We start from the raw sequence: 20099 nt of genomic DNA, 5'->3' as shown, positions 1-20099 counted from the left end.
CCTCTACAATCAACTATATTACAGTCGACTTCACAAATTTTCTTTATTTTCTCTTTTTGGAAGCTGGTGATCAATGCCGCTCTTGGCTTCGACACATTCGTAGTGATGCGCCACGGCCTGAAGAAACCTAGACAAAATTCTTCCGGTGATGCACAATCCTCATCTTCTGGTTCATCACCATCTTCTTCGTCCTCCACGCCACTCTGCTCATCATCCTCCATCCCAGCATCCTCCCTGTTCTCCAATATTCCTGGACATAAGCTGGGCTGCTACTTCTGCAATGACGTTGTGGCACCAGGAGATGTAAGAACTCGCTGCAGATTCTATACATGTACATATTTGACCCTAAAGACATTTTTTTTAATATTCTCACTTACAGTCCCTAATGAAAAAAACTGTTTCATCCTCAAACACTGCTGTAAAAATATTGTGCAACAGTACATGACCTGTGGTTGACCTGACTTAAGATTTTTTTTTTTTTTAGATATGCGAGCGGTCACTATGCTGATTTTTTTCTTTTAAAAATTGCAGGCACACCTGAGCCATGAGCACTAAGTGGTGACCGCAAACTTCCCAACAAGCATCAGTTTTGCATATCGTCATAAAATCATCAAATTGGGCCGAGTGCTTCCTTCGAGCTGTTAATTGACACTACCAATGGCGTACCGCAAGCAACGTGTCATTTTTGCCCATTAATATTCATGACGTTAGCAATTGTGGTAACGCAGGTAAATCCCTTGTTTGTCCCTAATAGTAAATGAATGGAAATACTGTACAAACGAGATGTTTACGAAGCTAAACCTACCAATTATGTCTGAAAATGATGGCCCTGGTTCCAAATTCACTGGTAAAGATGTAGAAGAACATAAAAATGTTCAGTTATAGATGGCTTGAGTGTCGAGGGCTGAAAAAGACGAGCTGACCTGATCCAGAGTTAGCTTTTTTATCGACACTTTTTTTCTTGTGTGCATTGCCTTACGCCACTGACAATGACATTCTTCTGTTTCAACAATCTATCCTTTACCACCATATGCCACCTGTCTTTCTTATATATTATATCCTCTGGTTGTCTTCTGTCTCTGACCGTTCTTGGGGGCAATTTACATTGCTATTTTTGTGTAGCGATTGCAAATGCTACTCTGTGAAAGCCAACGAACACTTTTATTTTTTTTTCATTAATTAATAACAAATCTTATTTTTCTAATTTATTTACACTTCCCACTTACTAAAGTTGTTTTTTTACAACAGAAAAGGTAACAACAGTGGCAGTCAGATACTGTTTTAATTTTTTTCGGGTCATTCATTGTCAGACAGAAGCAGCACGGCAAAACGCCAAGCTAAAAAATAAATAGGAATATCGAAATGGCTTACTTCTTCATCTTCTGAAGGACTGTGGCCCCCAACAAAATGTTTACTGGATATGAAATGTGAATAGCTTTACCTTGCTGGCATTAAACTGGTCTTTTGGACGTCCATGCAAGTTTATCCATTCTTCACATTTTTCCTCCGAGTTTTTGGTTTTGGGAAATGTATGAAGAAAACATCCTTCATATGTCGTAATGTCCAGTCGTTTTTCTACAAGTTCCATAGCAGCAGTGTTTGATCGGCATGTTCTTTTTTTGAAAGATCACTGAAGAAGAATGATTGATTTTGAAGATTATCAGAGAAAACTAGCAGAAATAACATGGTTTGTATGCGAGGGCGTGTTGATAATGTCCCACTTCCGGGTTACGATGGCGACGTCACGGTCTAAAAATAGCATTCGTGCGTACGTTAGTGAAGTTCACCGGAGAAGTACTGTATTTTTCAAGCAATCAACTCACCCAAATTCTGCTTGTAAGTCTCCAAGCTTAGGAGCGGTAGTCAAATTAATTTACTACGGTGTTGATGGTAAGGCGGAACTTAAATCGATCAAATGTGCACTTGAGCTGGGTCGCTGGCATTAATACTACAAGTCCCAGAAAGATTTGCTAGTGTGTGATGTGTCAGCGAAGAGCAAAAAAAAACAAAATGCGCCCCTCCTTTTCTGTTGTAGTAATCAGCTTGTCGGCCGGATTCACACTTCCTTTCCTAACTAGCCAAATGAACGATGGGAATCGGAAAGTTTTGAGACACTTAGGAGGCAGATTTTTAAAAATTTAAAGGTCAGACTTTTGTCTTGCCTGATGAGCGAACATATCTGGAAAAGAAAATAATAAAGATATCTGGCATGAAGTAATTTGCCTCAAATTAAGGGCATTTTCACACTAGTGCTGTTTGGTCCGATTTAAACGGACCAGAGTTCTTTTTCTCAGATAGTCCGCTTCGTTTTGTAAATGTGAACTCCATTTCGGACCGAACAAATGAACTCTGGTCCGCTCAAAAATCGTTGGTCTCGGTCCACTTTAAGCGCACTGTTTCGCTTGTGTATGCAACCGGAGCAGGGTGGGCATTTGCTACTGTATGTGCAGCATCACAGCGTGGAACTGTTATGCTCTAAGCCAGGGGTTCCCAACCTATTCCACTAAGGCACACTGTGGGTGCAGGATTTCATTCTTACCAAACAAGATGACAACACTTTTTCCCCAATCTGGTGTTTTACAAGTGCAATCAGTTGATTGCAGTCAGGTGTGGCTTGTTTTAGCAGAAGCCTCATTGGTTCAACTGTCTCTGCTGGATCGGCTGGAACAAAAACCAGGACCCACAGTGTGCCTTGAGGACTGGGTTGAAAACCCCTGCTCTAAGCTGTGATGGTACATGCAATGTATCCTTGGAAGCGGAAAAACAGCGTGGATGCTATTCAAAATCAATGGAGATAGCCATGGCCAAATGCTGTTGTGCTGTGCTAAGCAGTTGCATTTGATACACGGAATTGGGTTCTAATGTGGCGATTGTGTTTTTCATGCTGTTGCTAAACGTACCGTGTGAGGGTGACTGGACGAGACGGGCGATGCCTCTCGGGGCAGCTGCTTCGTACGTCTCGCTCTACTGGAAGAGCTGACAATTTGACAGTCCAAAAAGTCACGAACGTGGTGACTGTGGTGATCGGTGATTTAACGCACTCAGCAGGAAAACAGTATATTATTTTCATTTCATTCATTCATCATACCCTCCTGGATGCCACGAATTGCATGTTAAAAAAAAAAAAAAAAAAGTTAGCCTAATGTTAATGCGAATGCAATGCTAACGCTCAGATATACTGTACATGTAGTGTATGATGATCACTCAGTACAGACCTTTAAAGAAGAAAGCAACATTGCATATCTCTAGCCAAGACAATAAATCTTTACCTATGTGCAAGCAAGCCTGTGTGGAGACAGGAGACAACACACTGGTGAGTCAGGAAGGGGGGGGGCAGCAGCATGTCACGATTGATACAACCAGACACTGCTAAGAGGCAGGCTACCTACACATGACGGCTGCGTTCCAATCACGGTTTGAGTTGCCCTCGCTCACTTGCCCTGAGCACTTGCTATGACGTCACACTGAGGCCACGTGGAGGGTGAAGGGAAAGTGAGTGGAGGGGGAGCGAAAGACTTAAATGGAACACACCTGCCCTCGTTCACTCACAGGGAAGAAAAATCATGGAACAACCACAAGGTGTTGGAGTATCGCTATACTGCCTATTTCAAATCAGTAGTGCCTCCAGAAATTCTTCATAGGGGTGGCCAAATGGGGCCACTTAAAACCTTGGGGTGGCACACCAAAAAAATAAAAGGCATAATTTCAGGTTTTTACTATGTTGTAGTATTAAACAGGCCAGTAGAAAATTGTCAGAAAGACTTCAAGACACACCTTCTGATATACTTTTGTTGATGGTGTTATATTGTTTATTGTGTATTGTCTTAATGTACATAGTCCATAATAGCCCAGTCAAAATTTTGAGTTCCGCAGCTACTACAATCTGACGAGTGGGGTGACCAGTGGGGTAGCCAACAAATTAATTGGGGGGAGCCGTGGCCATGCCTCGCCACCCCCTGGTGTCACCATTATTCCTCATCACACAAAATATACTGGACTCATGTCAATGAGCCGGAGAAGTATTCCGCGCTTGATGGCAATACGTTGGTACCTGGGAATGATCAGCATTATAAGTTTTGTATCAAATTTTATATGGGTATTTCATTATTTATGTATCTGTCTATACCTTACAATCTGTAAACAGATTTGTTGTTCAAATACATTTAACTTATTTGAAGTTTAACTCCAGTCCCTCCCAACGCCATTTGATTGACAGACCATTCCTTTCGTTAAAAGCAAAATAGAAAAGGCAAGCGAAATAAAAACATCAATGACAAAAATTGTCATTGTTTTTTCCTTTTCTTTACTGACTAAAGTAATAGTCAATAAAAAAGTAACGTTAGTCTTTATTCATTTATTTCTCTTTATGTTTATTTTATGTTTTTATTTATTTCGGCACTCCTGTGATTCCATACGTCCTGCCATAGCTGCCACATAGTCTAATTTATTTTTATTTTTATTTATTAACAACAATGATAAATTTTACAATTCCAAAGGCCGTTTGGTATCACATTGAAACACCGTGCTGACACCTCCATTCATTTTCTTCTTCTTTTGTGGTAAATAGACAGCAGCCAACAGTATTTGAGCTTCGTTATTACCACCGCATGGACATGTTTTCCGTGTACCACTGCAATGCACTGTGGAATACATGGAGCTCCGGAGTGACCATCGTTATTCACTTGATCACTGAGCCCTCCATCTCACCAAGTTCACTTCGCTGTTTTGGGAATTGGAACGGCCCTTAAGATGGCGGCAGGGATTCCCCCGGGGGGCGGTGGCTAGGGCAAGTGAGCGAGGGCTCATTTAAAGAGTATTACAACACCTGGGGAAATGCTAATATTCCATAATTTATCCATATACGCATGCCTTTCGGATTCATATCATGCCACTTCGTGTAATTACATACATTGCAACACCAAGAAAATGATAGAAATTTGGATCGATTGTCAAGCTAAAACGACCAGCGCCCGAGATCCCAGAAATCTAGCATATTGTGTGCGTGACGTCACAACTAGGAGAGCTTAGTACTGAATGGCGGTGATGATGGCAGACAATTTTGTTTCTAGTTGCAGCGACGAATCCGACATAACAAACGTTCTTCTAATGGTGACGAGGAGAGTTCTGAACCTTTCTTTGGTGTTTTGAGTTATCAATTTGAGCCCAAACGCAAGACAATGCAGCCTAGTGAAACGATCATTGAGGGGAGCAATCACACTGATGAAACACCGGCAACAGATCGTGTGGGAAACACCGAATGGTTTGTTTTGCATTTCTCTTTGTGAAGCTGATACTCCGTGACCGCAAAATAAAGTAATGTATAGAATAATTATCATTTATTGTGCTATCATAGGTTTTCGCTCTGCCAACAGACAAGAATATGAATGGGATTAGAGGATTTGTTGTATATATTTTACGAGCGATAATTTATACACGTGTCCTGTCCTATATTCAATGCGTGATATGTTTTCTATTATGGCACTCTGGCCATTTCGAGCTTGGCTGCTCCCCTCCTTTGCTTAGCCTGGGGTGGTGGGGTGGTTTCATCAGTCCCAGTCATTGTCCTCTTCCTAGATATCTCTGGACATTTAGGTGGCTGCGTGTGTATGGTGGGCACCGCATCTTCTTTCAGCAGCAATTTCTTAGCAAAACCTGATTTCAGTTGTCCATAGTTCGAATAGCTTTCAAGTGTAAAATACGCACCACACAAAACCGTGCCGGAGGCTGGGTCTGCAAAATTAGCCCTCTTTGCACGGACGAACTGCACTCATTGTCTGCGTAGTCCAGCTCTTTTTCTCGCGTTCGGGAAGTCATGGGTACTACATTGTGACAAATGGCTATTTGTACACCACATAGCATGACAGGTTTGAATCATTTTAGCGATTTTTTGATTAAACACGAACGCAACTCTCTCGTCGATAAACAACAATGGCACCTGCCTCGACCTTTTGTTTCCTGGCTGTGACGTCAAAGCACTATTCGGCTATTTCCGGAATACTTTCGGAAATGTTCGTAATTTTCGATCTATTTTCGATAATTGCTCATGAATGTGATTTATTTTTTGTTAACTTTATTAATATTTGTTATCTTGCCACATAACGGTTCTATTGATATCTCACAGCCCCTTAGTATTATAATTCTCTTAAAACCGCGATTGAAATGTTGCCAAAATGTCACACATTGTGAACATGTGACGGAAACTATTGCATATTTTCGTCTCGTCTGAAGGAAACTGGCGTCCGTCTCGTTACGTGCTAGTCTCCCAAAACACGTTTTTAGCCTCTCATCGTCATGAAAAAAGTGCTGGTTGACAAAATATTTTCGTCATGTCCTCGTTGAAGAAAACAACACTGCCTTAATCATGTGCCTCTCGACAAAATATTGTTAATTGAATTGATAAAAAAAAAAAAAAAAGAAAAAAAAATTCGTTTTTCTGATTTGTAGTAGAGAGGGAACATGTGAATAAAAGTCAGTATTTATTTAAATATTGCGAACTATGATGCTAGTCAGTAAGCAAATGTAATGGCTGCCTTATGAAAAACAAAGAACTTTTTCCATTGAAAATTGTTGTGAATAAATTGTTAAAATACCTGAATTCTTTATAGATATGGACATAAAACAGTCTCGTTTCTTCGTTAAAAACTAAAAAAAACATGCAGTTAGCATTTATTTTGCGTAAATATTTTGAATTATGATGCTAGTCAGTTGGCAAATGTAGTGGCGGCCTTATGAAAACAGCTTTTCCCGTCAAAAATTCTTGTGAATAAATGCTTAAATTCCTGAATTCTTTATAGATATGGACAAAAAACAGTCTCGATCCTTGGTTAAATGCAAAAAAAATGTGCAGTTAGCATTTATTTTACGTAAATATTGCTAAATATGACATCAATGCCGTAGTGGCTTATTTCTCCCATTTTTTTCACAATGTTTGAAAATGCATGCGTGGTACAAAAAATATAATAATTCGTTTGAACCCTTGAACAAATCACTCCTGAGATACTCCTCCCTGTTTGTCTGCGGTACAGTTTTTGTACTTTTTCAACCTAAATCCCGCTTTAGATCGCTGCGTGCGTGTGTTTGAGAATAACTACACTTGATGCTCGGTGTGGGCAGTCCCCCCTACTTGAAGGCGTGGCGCAGTGCCTTAATGTTGTGACCCGTCAATATAATTATGAAGTCTATGTTTGAACATCATTTTCTCCATCAGAGGTCTAAGAAATTTGGGATTTCACTTACTGTATAAGTCATCCATCCTAGGTGTTTTCATTTCCTTTAAATAAAAAAACCTTTTGATTCTTCACATTGCAAGTCTTTATTCTGCCCACCCTTAAACACAGTGGTAATCATGACAGGCAGCTGTTTTGCTTGAACTAAATGTGCATTTTTTAATTGTGAAATTGTCAGCCAGCTGATGGAACTACCTGGTGAGCGTCTACAAAAAGTGTAGGCTCATTGTCATGAAAATGTGTAGCTAGGTTACAGCCTTTTAAAAATTCAGCCCAACTGTGAAGTCGAAACATCTCAGAATTTCTAAGCCTTTTTTTTCTCGCTTTTTGTTCCCTTGACAGGCTTTTTTGTGTTTTTACTCCCACACGATGTATCAATATGAGTCATTTTCAAAATCTTATTACTCATCGCATATAGGAGGATGCACTCAGTTGGAGCAATCATTCAGCAGCTCTCTGCTGCAAAATAGCCGAATCAAATAGCCCTTTGCCAATTGTTAGATACTATTCTAAACTCTAAAATAATCTATATGTGCTTTTTTAGTGTTGGAGCATATGAATTTTTGTTTGATTGATGAATAATTGTTCTCTGTGCATGTATCTCTGTGGTTCAAGGTGGCATTTACCATAAATAACTACTGAGAGCTTTTGGATTCATTCTAGAAAATGTACAATGTGCAAATGCATGAGAGCTTGCATGGCGTGCACTTCTGCCTTTTGTTTTTGCTTTATTTAAATGGGGGAAAGGGACATTTAATATGATAAATTATCAAGAAGAACAATTCCATTGATTGGAGACTGGATACAATATTGGATATGCTTCGGCCTGTCACAATGGTTATATCAAATTATCATCTGATATATACTAGTCCTTCTCAAAAAATTAGCATATTGTGATAAAGTTCATTATTTCCTTTAATGTACTGATAAACATTAGAATTTCATATATTTTAGACTAATTACACACAACTGAAGTAGTTCAAGCCTTTTATTGTTTTAATATTGATGATTTTGGCAAAAAAAAAGTCAAAAACCAAAAATCCATATCTAAAAAAATTAGCATATTTCATCCAACCAATACAAAAAAGTTTTTTAATACAAAAAAGTCAACCTTCAATTATTTTATCAGCTATACACTCAATACTTGGTCGGGAAACATTTTGCAGAAATGACTGCTTCAATGTGGCTTGGCATGGAGGCAATCAGCCTGTGGCACTGCTGAGGTGTTATGGAGGCTTCGATAGCGGCCTCAAGCTCATCCACAGTGTCGGGTCTTGTGTGTCTCAACTTCCTCTTCACAATATCCCACAGATTCTCTATGAGGTTCAGGTCAGGAGAGTTGGCAGGCCAGTTGAGCACAGCCAATGCCATGGTCAGTAAACCATTTACCATTGGTTTTGGCACTGTGAGCAGGTGCCAGGTCATGCTGAAAAATGAAATCTTCATCTCCATTAAGCTTTTCAGCAGATGGAAGCATGAATTGCTCCAAAATCTCCTGATAGCTAGCTACATTGACCCTGCCCTTGATAAAACACAGTAGACCAACACTAGCAGCTGACATGGCACCCCAGACCATCACTGACTGGGTACTTGACACTGGACCTGAGGCATTTTGGTATTTCCTTCTGCTCAGTGTTCCTCCAAACTCTGGCACCTTGACTTCCGAATGACATGCAAAATTTGATTTCATCTGAAAAACAGTACTTTGGACCACTGAGCAACGGTCCAGTGCTGCTTCTCTGTAGCCCAGGTGCGCTTCTGCTGCTGTTTCAGATTCAAAAGTGGCTTGACTTAGGGAATGCGGCACCTGTAGCCCATTTCCAGCGCACGCCTGTGCACGGTGGCTCTGGATGTTTCTACCCCAGACTCAGTCCACTCTTTCTGCAGGTCCCCCATGGTCTGGAATCGGCCCTTCTCCACAATCTTTTTCAGGATGCGGTCACCTCTTCTGGTTGTGCAGCGTTTCCTGCCACACTTTTTCTTCCCACAGACTTCCCACTGAGGTGCCTTGATACAGCACTCTGGGAACAGCCTATTCGCTCAGAAATTTCTTTCTGTGTCCTAGCCTCTTGCTTGAGGGTGTCAATAATGGCCTTCTAGACAGCAGTCAGGTCAGCAGTCTTGCCAGTGATTGCAGTTTTGAGTAATGAACCAGGCTGGGAGTTTTTAAAAGCCTCAGGAATCTTTCGCAGGGGTTTTGAGTTAATTCGTTGATTCAGATGATTAGGTTAGTAGCTTCTTTAGAGTACCTTTTCATGATATGCTAGTTTTTTTAGATGGGGATTTTTGTTTTTTCTTTTTTGCCCAAATCATCAATATTAACGCAATAAAAGGCTTGAACTACTTCAGTTGTGTGTAATGAATCTAAAATATTTGAAAGTCTAATGCTTATCAGTACGTTACAGAAAATAATGAACTTTATCTCAATATGCAAATTTTTTGAGGAGGACCAGTATATTATAGCCAACGTTAGCGTTTTAATTGCACATGAACCTTTGTTTGTGCTGCCTTGCTGTCTCTCTGCCTGCAAGCCAAGTAGCTCTGTATGAAAGAAATGGGGCTCATACACACTGGTGATGTGTAGAATAATGGAATGCAATACTGTGTATTTTGGCATTCGTCTGATCCAAGTGACTACAGGACCAGTATTGCTGATGCGTAAAGTTACTACTGTATTTAATATTGAAGGAAGATGGCTCTTTGAATCGCTAAATGTCATTTTCAACTACCTTCAAGTGTTTGCAATGATTAATTTATACTGTATTTTGGATAAACCAGATTCCTCAAAAATTGTATACAAATTGTGACTAAAAACTGAATGCAATTATGTGGAAGTGCCAAAATTCAATCTTTTCATCAGAATAGAATATGGATGACAGGTCAAAAGAAAATATATCATTTTAAGGGAAATATTCTGTTGATATTAATTTTCGTGGTGTCAACCAAGCTGAATATAATTTAATGGTCATTTTGTGTTAAGCTTTAAGAACAAAGCAATTAAAGATGACCTATTTTCATTATGCGCCATGGCGCAAACAGTACCGTAATTTCTGGACTGTAAAAAGCACCGGATTATAAACCACACTGGCCAAATTTCACAAAATTTTAGAAATAAATCCACATATATTCCCTACCTGATTATAAGCCGCAGGCGTCCATATCTTAACATTGGATATTTACATAAATGTTACACAAAAATATTTGATTGATCAAAAATATATTAACTAGATAAACACGCATCAACATCCCAAACTCGTGTTGTCTGAATGCTTCAAAACAAATTAACTTAAAAAAAAAAAAAAAAAAAACAGGTCACTACATTTGCAACGATATACAATTCACTTTACCTTGCCTTCTAAACTTAGTGGATGAAATCCTCTTAAAAACGGTTAACAGCTAGCGCTAGCCCTTATATAGCAACTTTGTTGTAGCGTACTGTGGCAAAAAAGTCCTTTGAGTGCCAGTTAAAAACAGCTAATTAACACTAGCATGGAGTTCTCCTGTCGTAGTGAATAGTGTATGCCCATCAAAATTAAAATTGCTCTTTTGTAGCAGCATTTAGTATCAGATGGAGCCATATTCAACAAAATCCTGGGTTTTGAGTTAGTCTGACGAGCTTCTGGCAAGCTTTCACGGTGCTAGTGTAGCGGCTGAGAGCTATGTCATGGCAAAATTTGGAAAGCCATTCTTTTAAATTATGTGTAATTATCAATATTTTGTTTAACAAGAAAATATGAAGCTCGTTTGTAAAAATAAAAAAAATAAATAAAAAAATAAAATCCATATATAAGCAGCTTCCTTATAAAAGCCGCAGGGTAGAAATGCCTAGAAAAAGTAGCGGCTTAAAGTCCGAAAACTACGGTAGTCTCAAACACAATTCAATAGGCCAGTTCATTTGTAAAAGGAATATACAGTACATGTACATCAAACCCCACATAAACATTTACATCATTTTAGTGGTTAACCTTTTACTGTTATTGTTTTTGTAAACAGTCAACCAGGGATCGGACTCTGGACCAGCAGTGTACTGTAAGTCGACCTGGCCTGGCCATGATTGCTGGCGCCCTGGCTGTGGAGATGATGGTGTCCATTCTGCAGCACAGTGAAGGGTGAGCAGAGTTACCATAGCAACCTTTTTCTGAGTTGAAACCGATAAGTTAGGTTCAGAAATATATAGACAGGAAGTTTTATTTTTGCTGATTAAGAAGACCTATTAAGGATACAATTTTATCGTCAATATGGCCTAAAATGCAGACTCCCAGCTGTGTTTCAGCGTATCCAAGTCCATATTAAATAGGGTTGGGCATCGTTTGAAATTGAACGACTCCGGTTCCGAACGATTGTCGATTCCGATTCTTTTAAGAAGCATGGCCAAAAAAAAAAAGCAGGGTAAAAAAAAATCTATAGTTTAAAAATGTATTAGTTTATATTAATGTCTTAACTTCCCGATTTTTTTTTTTAATTATAAATTTAAAATGTATTATAATAATTATTATTATTTTTGATACAATTAATAAGAAATTCATAAATTATATGAACTTCTCACAGGGTTATTTTTAATTTTTAACTGTTGATTTTAACGGAAGCGTCTACTGCTTTAAGATGGCGACTGTTTACTAATGCCAGCGAGTCTGTCATTTCGCATCTAGTTCTTTTTAATTTTTCAAAAAAAAATATTTTTTTTCCCCTTCAGGCATGACAAATCCAAACAAAGGCAGATCGTGTCCGCCAATTCCCTTTTGTCGATTTAATCCTCTTCGCGGTTTTCATTCTTTAATGCATTCCGACGAACATTCATCTCCAGGTTGGGCAGCTCCGTAGTAATTTTCATTACCATTCTGGTTGTGGCAGTGTTGGATGCTGCCAGGTCATTCTTCACCTGTAATATGTCATTACAGGCCTCTTTGAGGCTGGCATGCACTCCGGTGATAGCGCTGGTCGCAGTAGTGGCCAATTCCACTGATCTCTTTTGGCTTTCCAACACTTTCATGGTGATCTGACGAATCAAGTGGGCTCCAAGCCCCTGCAGAAGAATTGCAGCCAGCAGCGCAACAAAAAGATACACATCCTCGATGTCTTCAACTTCGAGTGTGGTCAGACACAGCGGCCGCCATTTTACCCAGCTATCCTCCATATAGACCCTACCCACGTGACGTCACAACTCCGCTGTCCTGAATGGTACCGCCCAATTGTCCGTCAAAACATAGTGTTAACCTGTTACGGCTACGTACATTCCTCCTATTTACGGCGTGTTTTTCTGCTCCTTAACATTAATAATCAAAATGGTGAAGGCGTGTGTGGCTGTTGGTTGCACTAACAGAGAAGATGGAAGGAGAGACTTGAAGTTTTACCGTATTCCGAGGGATCCAAAGAGGAGAGCGAAATGGACGGCTGCAATTCGACGTGAAAACTGGGCACCAAAAAATCACCACAGACTATGTAGTAGTCATTTTATATCCGGTAAGATGCATTTAAGATATACTTAGAGGGTTTTGGGCTGACAAATAACCACAATTAAGATAATTGCTAGGCTAATCGCCGACAACATACACGTATGTATGTAGTGAGAGTGCTATCGCTAAACCGTATAAACATTAAAAGCCTTAACTCCATTGACAAACGACATGAAATACATTAGACTTGACAGTGGATGTTAGCAATAACAAAACATTTTGAATTGAACATTTCGTAACTCACCTTTCCAAGCACAAGATAGATTCCTGCCGAATTTTCGTGGACGAACGAACCAAGCAGCAACGAAGTATTTATAAGCCTCCAAGCTCTTGAAGTTTTTCAAATTTTCGTGAGAATAGGCTGATTTTGTGTGGACAAGATAATTGTAAATATTAGCGTAGCAGATGTCAGGCAGACAGGGCGAAGACAGTGGGTCGAAAAACATCGATTTGGGCATCAAATATGGATCTGGCGACTGTATAGAACGAAGCTTTTCCACATAACGCCTTTTATGCAACACATCCAGTGAGTTTATGGCATCAGAAAGCACCGGGTCTTCCATGAAATGCATTTTAAATTCCTCGATCAATTGAAACCAATGCTAATACAGAGACAAAATGACGGACAAGTGGGCGGAACCATACAGCGAGCACGTGGTTTTGTGACGTCGGTGGGTAGGGTCTATATCCAGACTTGAAAGTTTCCCAGGCAGTCGCGTTGTCCAGGTTCTGATCGCATTGTAGAAAGATCGTGTCCAGGGCACTCAGTGACCAATTGATCAGTTCCATGTCTTTACAGAATATCACAATACTACTATTAAAAGTCAACTGTCTGTACACTTACAGAGCCAAATGATTATCTATCTTGTGATGTCTGGTTGAGTTCTATTTGCATTAGCTTTGAGGTTTTTTTTTACCCTCCTTTGTTTTGGGTACACTTGGTTTTGTTTACAGGTTTGAGTTGTCACCCAGACATTATTTTCCTTTTGTACAGTTCTTATCATGACCAAGAGTTAGACTGAGTCAGCAACATAATTGTTTAATAAAATGTGTTTATACCGCCTCTTAAAAACAGCCAATGACCCTGAGCTGGTCACTCCAGGATCTAATTTGTTCCAAAACTGTACACCAGTGTGGGGGATCGAAAATAATTTTAGTGTTGTTTTTGCATCATTAAGTTTAAATGCATTTTCTCCCCTCAAATCGTATTTCTATTCCCTAGCCAGGAAACGACTTTGCAGGTTATACAGAAGGCTCCGTACATCGGCCGGCTGTGGCGCAGTTGGTAGCTTGAGTTGTCCTGGGACCGAAGGGTCAGCGGTTCGATTCCCGGCCATGACTGCTCACTGTCAAAGTGCCCTTGAGCAAGGCACTGAACCCTAACTTACCCCCAATGGGTTGGCAGTGCCTTGCATAGAAGCAGGTGTGAGTGTGAATGGGTAAATGTGTTTGCTAATGTAAAGCGCTTAGGGCATTGTAACAATGTAGATAAAGGCGCTAAATAAGTACTCTCCATTTACCACCCGTTTTTTAAAATTTATTAAATCATACAGCTTCAATAAATTGGATTTAATAAATAACTCGTGTGTATGTGCTGTGTATTGAGCCTTATGAATAATCCTTATTGCTTTTTTCTGGAGGACCATCAGAGGGTGTAATCGGCATTTGTAAGTGTTTCCCCAATTTTCGGCACACTAAGTCAAATAGGGTAAAAACAGTGCATTATAAATTAGTTGAAGGGCCCTGTGATTTTGAGCTCTGTAAAGAATAGAGATGCTCCTATCTAATTTAGTTTTCAGTTGACTTATAATGTGCATTCCATGATAATAAATCATCAAGTATTATACCTTGCTGGGCAAATCTGTTTTAGGTTGCTACCTGAGCAAAAGATGTTTTTGTCATCAGCAAAAAGCACCATTTTTAATATACTGGATACCTTGTATATATCGTTTATAAATGGTATAAACGGTTTTGGTCCCAAGATAGAGCCTTGAGGTACTCCACATGTAACTTCAAGTTTTTCTGACCTTTTCCCACCAATTGTCACATATTGATGTCTTTTAAATAGATAACTACGTATCCAGTCTGGAGCTGTTCCTCAAATTCCCAGTCACTCTTATTTGTCAAATAATATATTATGATCTACTGTGTCATATGCTTTTTTAAAATCCAAGAATATTCCAACAGAATACAGTCCTTGATCAATCGCATCCGTAATAATTTCCATTGACTCTGTCAGTGCTTGTGCAGTAGAATGGTCTTTACTAAAACCGTACTGGCTTTGGTTTAGTAAGTTATGCTTTGATATGAACCTGTCAAGCCTATTATTAAAGAGTTTTTTCAAGGATCCTGGACAATTGTGGCAGTATAAAGATGGGCCTGTAGTTGTTAATACATGTGCGTCCCCTCCTTTACATGTTCTAATGCCGCCGACTCTGTCACGTTGCATCTAGTTCTATATTCATGATATCGACCATAGCTCGACGTGATAATACTACTTATCCTCGTACTATTGTCCATCCGCCCGTCCGTCCATCGAAGATTTTTGTGCAATGCAAATTGATTGAAAGTAACATTTTGAAAAGTCTGTGTATAGCTGGCATTAACTGGGTGAAATCTCCTAAAACCCCTGAAATGCAAACAAAAATGTTTTTTTGCATTTTCTGTTGCATTGCCCTTTGTTATGGCGTTAAATTTGTGTCACTATTCTGAGCGAGCAGTGATAGATGTTGAGTACAGGAAATTAGGTTTCGAGCACATAAATGAATATTATGTCGAAAGGACATCAAGCTAGGAACAATGGGGCTGTAAAGTTTTTGACGCTTACATGAAACGGGAAAAGCATACACTCTATGCTTCCAGTCAGGCAACAACAGTCCCCATGCAAATGTTCGCACCAACAGGCACTAATGCAAGTACAAGGCCTCTGGTGTCAAACCCGGGTCCCAGCGCAAGTGCTTTTCCTGCATTAGCCCCAACCGCTTGGTAAAGGCAGAAGTACTGTGATTGCTGCAAACGATTAGCCGACACCACTCGTACACCTCAAACGAAGATGTGGGCACTGTCTTCCGGGCAATGTTCCCGGATTCCGAGTATGCCAAGTCGTTTACTTGTGGGAAAGACAATCCTGAAGGCTGACATTAAGGAGAAATCTGATGCACTGAGGCAGTTTTGATAAGAAGTAAAACTTCCACTCGTTTCCCTACTGCTGATGTTGTACTGCTGCACTGTTGACAGCAATACCATATTGTTAAAATATTGAGAAGGCAGTTCTGTTGTATGAACTGATATTCACTGATTTATATATATTTTTTTTAAATCCTTTGACTTGAACCTAGGGTGTGTGTGTGTGTGTTTTTTTTTAAATACCAAACCTACGTAGCTGTTCCGTAGTAGAGGTCTTATTTTTATACCCGGATGTCTTAAAATGGTCTTAAAAAGCATTATATTTGCTTGTCAGAAAATTGCAGAGACCATGAGTATGTCAGACGATTGAACGGACAACTGAGTCCAGGGTGGTTGCCGCTAAAAAATAGTAATGCCTTGCGATATTTTAATACTCCCTGCATAAAGTAATTAGTTAAATTACCTTAGTAGTCTTGTTTTATTTTACTTGCTGTAAAATTGCCTGAGATGCATATGGTGGAGAAGGAGAAAAGAAAAGGTTTAGTTTTCTTCAGTGTCTTCATTATGGCAGGGTTGGCTCGTTACCGTAAAATTGCCTGAGATGCATATGGTGGAGAAGGAGAAAAGAAAAGGTTTAGTTTTCTTCAGTGTCTTCATTATGGCAGGGTGGGCTCGTTACCGAAAATAAAATATTACACATCTACACGTTTGGACCCCACGGCCTCGACATGCCGCCCTTGGACATGTACTGCTGCTGGTGGGAGGCTCCCCACGTGGTGGGTTCCAGGCGAGCTCTGGTCATTTCCCGGACCCCCGACCCCCACATTTACTGATCGCTGGCAGCCAGCACAGATGCTTAGGACAGTGGAAATGTTCTGCTACACGGAGGACACTAATGACATGAATCAGCACTACTGTGCATGTGCATATGACAGGCCTGTGCCTGACAGGCAGGAAAAACATGCACCATGCTGCAGCAGGGGAAGAAAGCTTTTGAGAGAAAAAAACAATCATTTTTCCAAAAGAGTCCTGGGCAATCGTGAAGTGCTTAGCTTTGATCCCTGGGTTTTGGAATTACAGCTGTTTTGCTGTACAAATGCTCCTCATTTCAGGGGCTCAAAGGTAATTGGACATTTGACTCAGAAGGTTGGAAATAAATAACATAAAGCTGTAGAGCCTAGTCCTTTGATAACCTGTCACCAATTAGAAATTAAAAAGCTTTTAGGTTGATTCCAGATGTGGCGCTTGCATTTGGGAGCTGCTGCTGTTAACACACAGCATGTAGTCAAAGGAGCTCTCAATTGAGGTAAATTTGACTATTCCGATGTCAGAAAAAAAAACTAATTGCCATAAAATTGTCTTAAAAAGTCCTAAATCTCACTTTTTAAAACCTGCAGGAACCCTGGATAAGGCAACCTTTTTCAGGCACAATGTTTTTAGCAGTCAGACAGCCTGTCGTGGATGAAAAGATTTGCGTTCTAAACTTCTCGGCTTTACCACCAAGGGTTCTTTTTGCTTTGTAGCCATGGTTACCTATTATGAATCCACACTTCAACCCTGTGGGTTTTACTTTTCAGTTGTCATTGTAAGGGCTGAATGTCTTCTCCATAAGTGCACTGTTTTATTTGATCCAAATTGGCTGTTCTCATGTGGCATTTGAATGAGCTTGAAGGATGCCACCTCATGTGACCCCCTCCTTTCCTTTCTCTCACAGAGGCTATGCGGTGGCCAGCAGCAGCGATGACCGTATGAATGAACCTCCCACGTCACTCGGCCTCGTGCCGCATCAGGTACTGAGGACTTGCTGTTCCAACAACTTGCTAAATCAATACAGTATGCCACTCTAAATGCCTCTTTGCTTTCAATGATGATATAGTGCATTTCATACCGTAGACGCTAACAACAGACAGTGAAACCTCCAAAACACAAAACACGTACTCTGAAGACTTCAATTAGTTGTACAGTTAGACTATCAAATGTCAAGATGATTTTATATTTATATGTGTATATATATATATATATATTTTTTTTTGTTATTATTTTATTTTTTTGTTTTTTTATTTCAATTTTTATTTTTTAAAATTTTTATTTTGATTAAAAAAACGTCAAGATGATTTATGATTTATGCCCAGTATAACTAAAAGAGTGCAACTACTAAAAATATGTGGCGGAAAACACTCGGGTGACTTGAAGTTGCGGTGTGAAATCCCCAATTTGGCAAAATTTTAAAATTGTCCTATATGCATGTGTGCATCATTGGAAAGCTTGAAATTAGGCCTGTCGTGATAACAAATTTTAGTGTGCGATAATTTATCTGATAAATTATTGCGATATTATTGAACCGCCTCCCTTTTTTTTTTTTTTTTTTTAAATTTTTAAACCAATTTGCAATAACACAGTGCGACTACAGTACATATTAATAGATCAAGTACACCTATTTAAACGTGATAAATGTTTACTTTTAAATTCAAAAACACATTTTAAGAAATCACAACTAAAAAACAATACAATATGTCTCTTTTAAGTAAAAAACAACAATATTAATAGCGCGCAGAAACACACACACAAAAAAAAATTGCACTTACCGGTAATAGCTTAAGCATTTAGCCAAATAAAAACTTTTCCCCTCACAGCTTCTGCTATGGCGTTTCATGTGTAATATTCTGATTGGATGTTTTCCGAGGCACCCTGGAGCGCACATAACGGTGATGTTGTTTTGTTCATGTGCCGCGGCAGTGAGAGAGACACACAGCCTGCCGAGAGCCACAGGTTGAGGAAGTGTTGTTAGCGCCGTGTGTTGATAAAAACACAGTTTTCAGCACGTCTTGTGTTTGATATCATTGCCAGAAAAACACATAATAGGACACCATACAGCTTCCTTTTTAACTCATTCTCTCCCAGCCATTTTCACCAGAGCAAGGCCCTTCTTCGCCCCCGGCCGTTTTACTGGATTTTGACTGATTTTGCAAGGCCCACAGAAAATTCTGTTCTATTGCTATATAAACATGGAACCCACCAAAAGAACGATTAGACTCTCTTCTTTCAGCAGAAAAAAAAGTTAGTTCCTATCTTTTTCCATTCTTTACAAATCAGCATTAGAAAATAGCTTAGTTTGAGCAATTTTCCAATTTCTGATGAAAAAAACGGAGAAATTGAGCTTTTTGTAAAAGCATACATTTCAAACATAACTTAGACTTATACACAGCTATTTTTTGCTTAGGTTACCTCCCAAACATCTGAATAATGTTTTGCTTTTACAAAATAAGATAAACAACAAGACAAATAGAGCTTTTGATTGCAAAGTAGCAATTTATTTACACATAACTAAACTATTGAACTGTTGAATTATTTGCGCACATAACAACGGGGAAGGCTTTCGGCTTCTCTGCTGCATGGGTGGCGGTTATATCACACAATGATGATGTTGGACAGGACGATATCTTCATCTCAACCTTCCACGAACCAGAAACTACATATACAGTGCTGGCCAAAAGTATTGGCATCCCTGCAATTCTGTCAGATAATGCTCAATTTCTCCCAGAAAATGATTGCTATTACAAATGCTTTGGTATTAAAATATTCTTGTTTTGCTTGCAATCAAAAAACACAAAAGAGAATGGGAAAAAAGAAAAAAAAAATTGTCATTTCACACAAAACTCCAAAAATGGGCCGGACAAAAGTATTGGCACCCTTTGAAAAGTCATGTGATGCTTCTCCTATTTGTGTAATTATTAGCCCCTGTTACTTACCTGCGGCACATAACACGTGGTGGCAATAACTAAATCAGACTTGCAGCCAGTTAAAATGGAATAAAGTTGACCCAACCTCAGTCATGTGTCCTTGTGTGTACCACATTGACAATGCAGAAAAGAAAGAAGACCAAAGAACTGTCTTAGGACTTGAGCAGGAAAATTGTGAGGAAGCATGGGCAATCTCAAGGCTACAAGTCCATCTCCAAAGTCGACCGTGCGCAGTGTCATCAATAAGTGTAAAGCTCACGGCACTGTGGCTGACCTCCCTAGATGTGGACGGAATATAAAATTTGACGGGAGATTTCAACGAAAGATTGTGTGGCTGGAGGATATGGTGGATAAAGAACCTCGACTAACATCCAAACAAGTTCAAGCTGCAGTCTGAGGGTATAGCAGTGTCAACCCGTGCAATCCGTCGACATCTGAATGAAAAGGGACTCTATGGTAGGATACCCAGGAAGACCCCACTTATGATCCATAGACATAAAAAAGCCAGGCTGGAGTTTGCCAGAACTTACCTTAGAAAGCCAAAAACGTTTTGG

General features: G+C 39.6%; 1 protein-coding gene across 4 annotated transcripts in view; it reads left to right on the top strand.

The window, feature by feature from the left end:
* atg7 (ATG7 autophagy related 7 homolog (S. cerevisiae)) overlaps positions 1-20099 on the top strand; it is a 155101-nt gene that overhangs the window by 45894 nt on the left and 89108 nt on the right. For 2 of the 4 annotated variants that reach the window (XM_057844854.1, XM_057844855.1), the window contains 3 exons: positions 64-303; positions 11220-11335; positions 17520-17595. In XM_057844854.1, coding sequence (XP_057700837.1) covers positions 64-303; positions 11220-11335; positions 17520-17595 — 432 coding nt within the window. Of the gene's footprint in view, positions 1-63; positions 304-484; positions 11193-11219; positions 11336-17519; positions 17596-20099 lie in introns of those variants that run through there. The other 2 variants (XM_057844857.1, XM_057844856.1) reach the window with 2 other exon arrangements.

The sequence above is a fragment of the Corythoichthys intestinalis genome, chromosome 9, assembly GCF_030265065.1.
Source record: "Corythoichthys intestinalis isolate RoL2023-P3 chromosome 9, ASM3026506v1, whole genome shotgun sequence".
Lineage (NCBI taxonomy): Eukaryota > Metazoa > Chordata > Actinopteri > Syngnathiformes > Syngnathidae > Corythoichthys > Corythoichthys intestinalis.
This window is presented reverse-complemented; position numbering and strand designations above follow the sequence as displayed.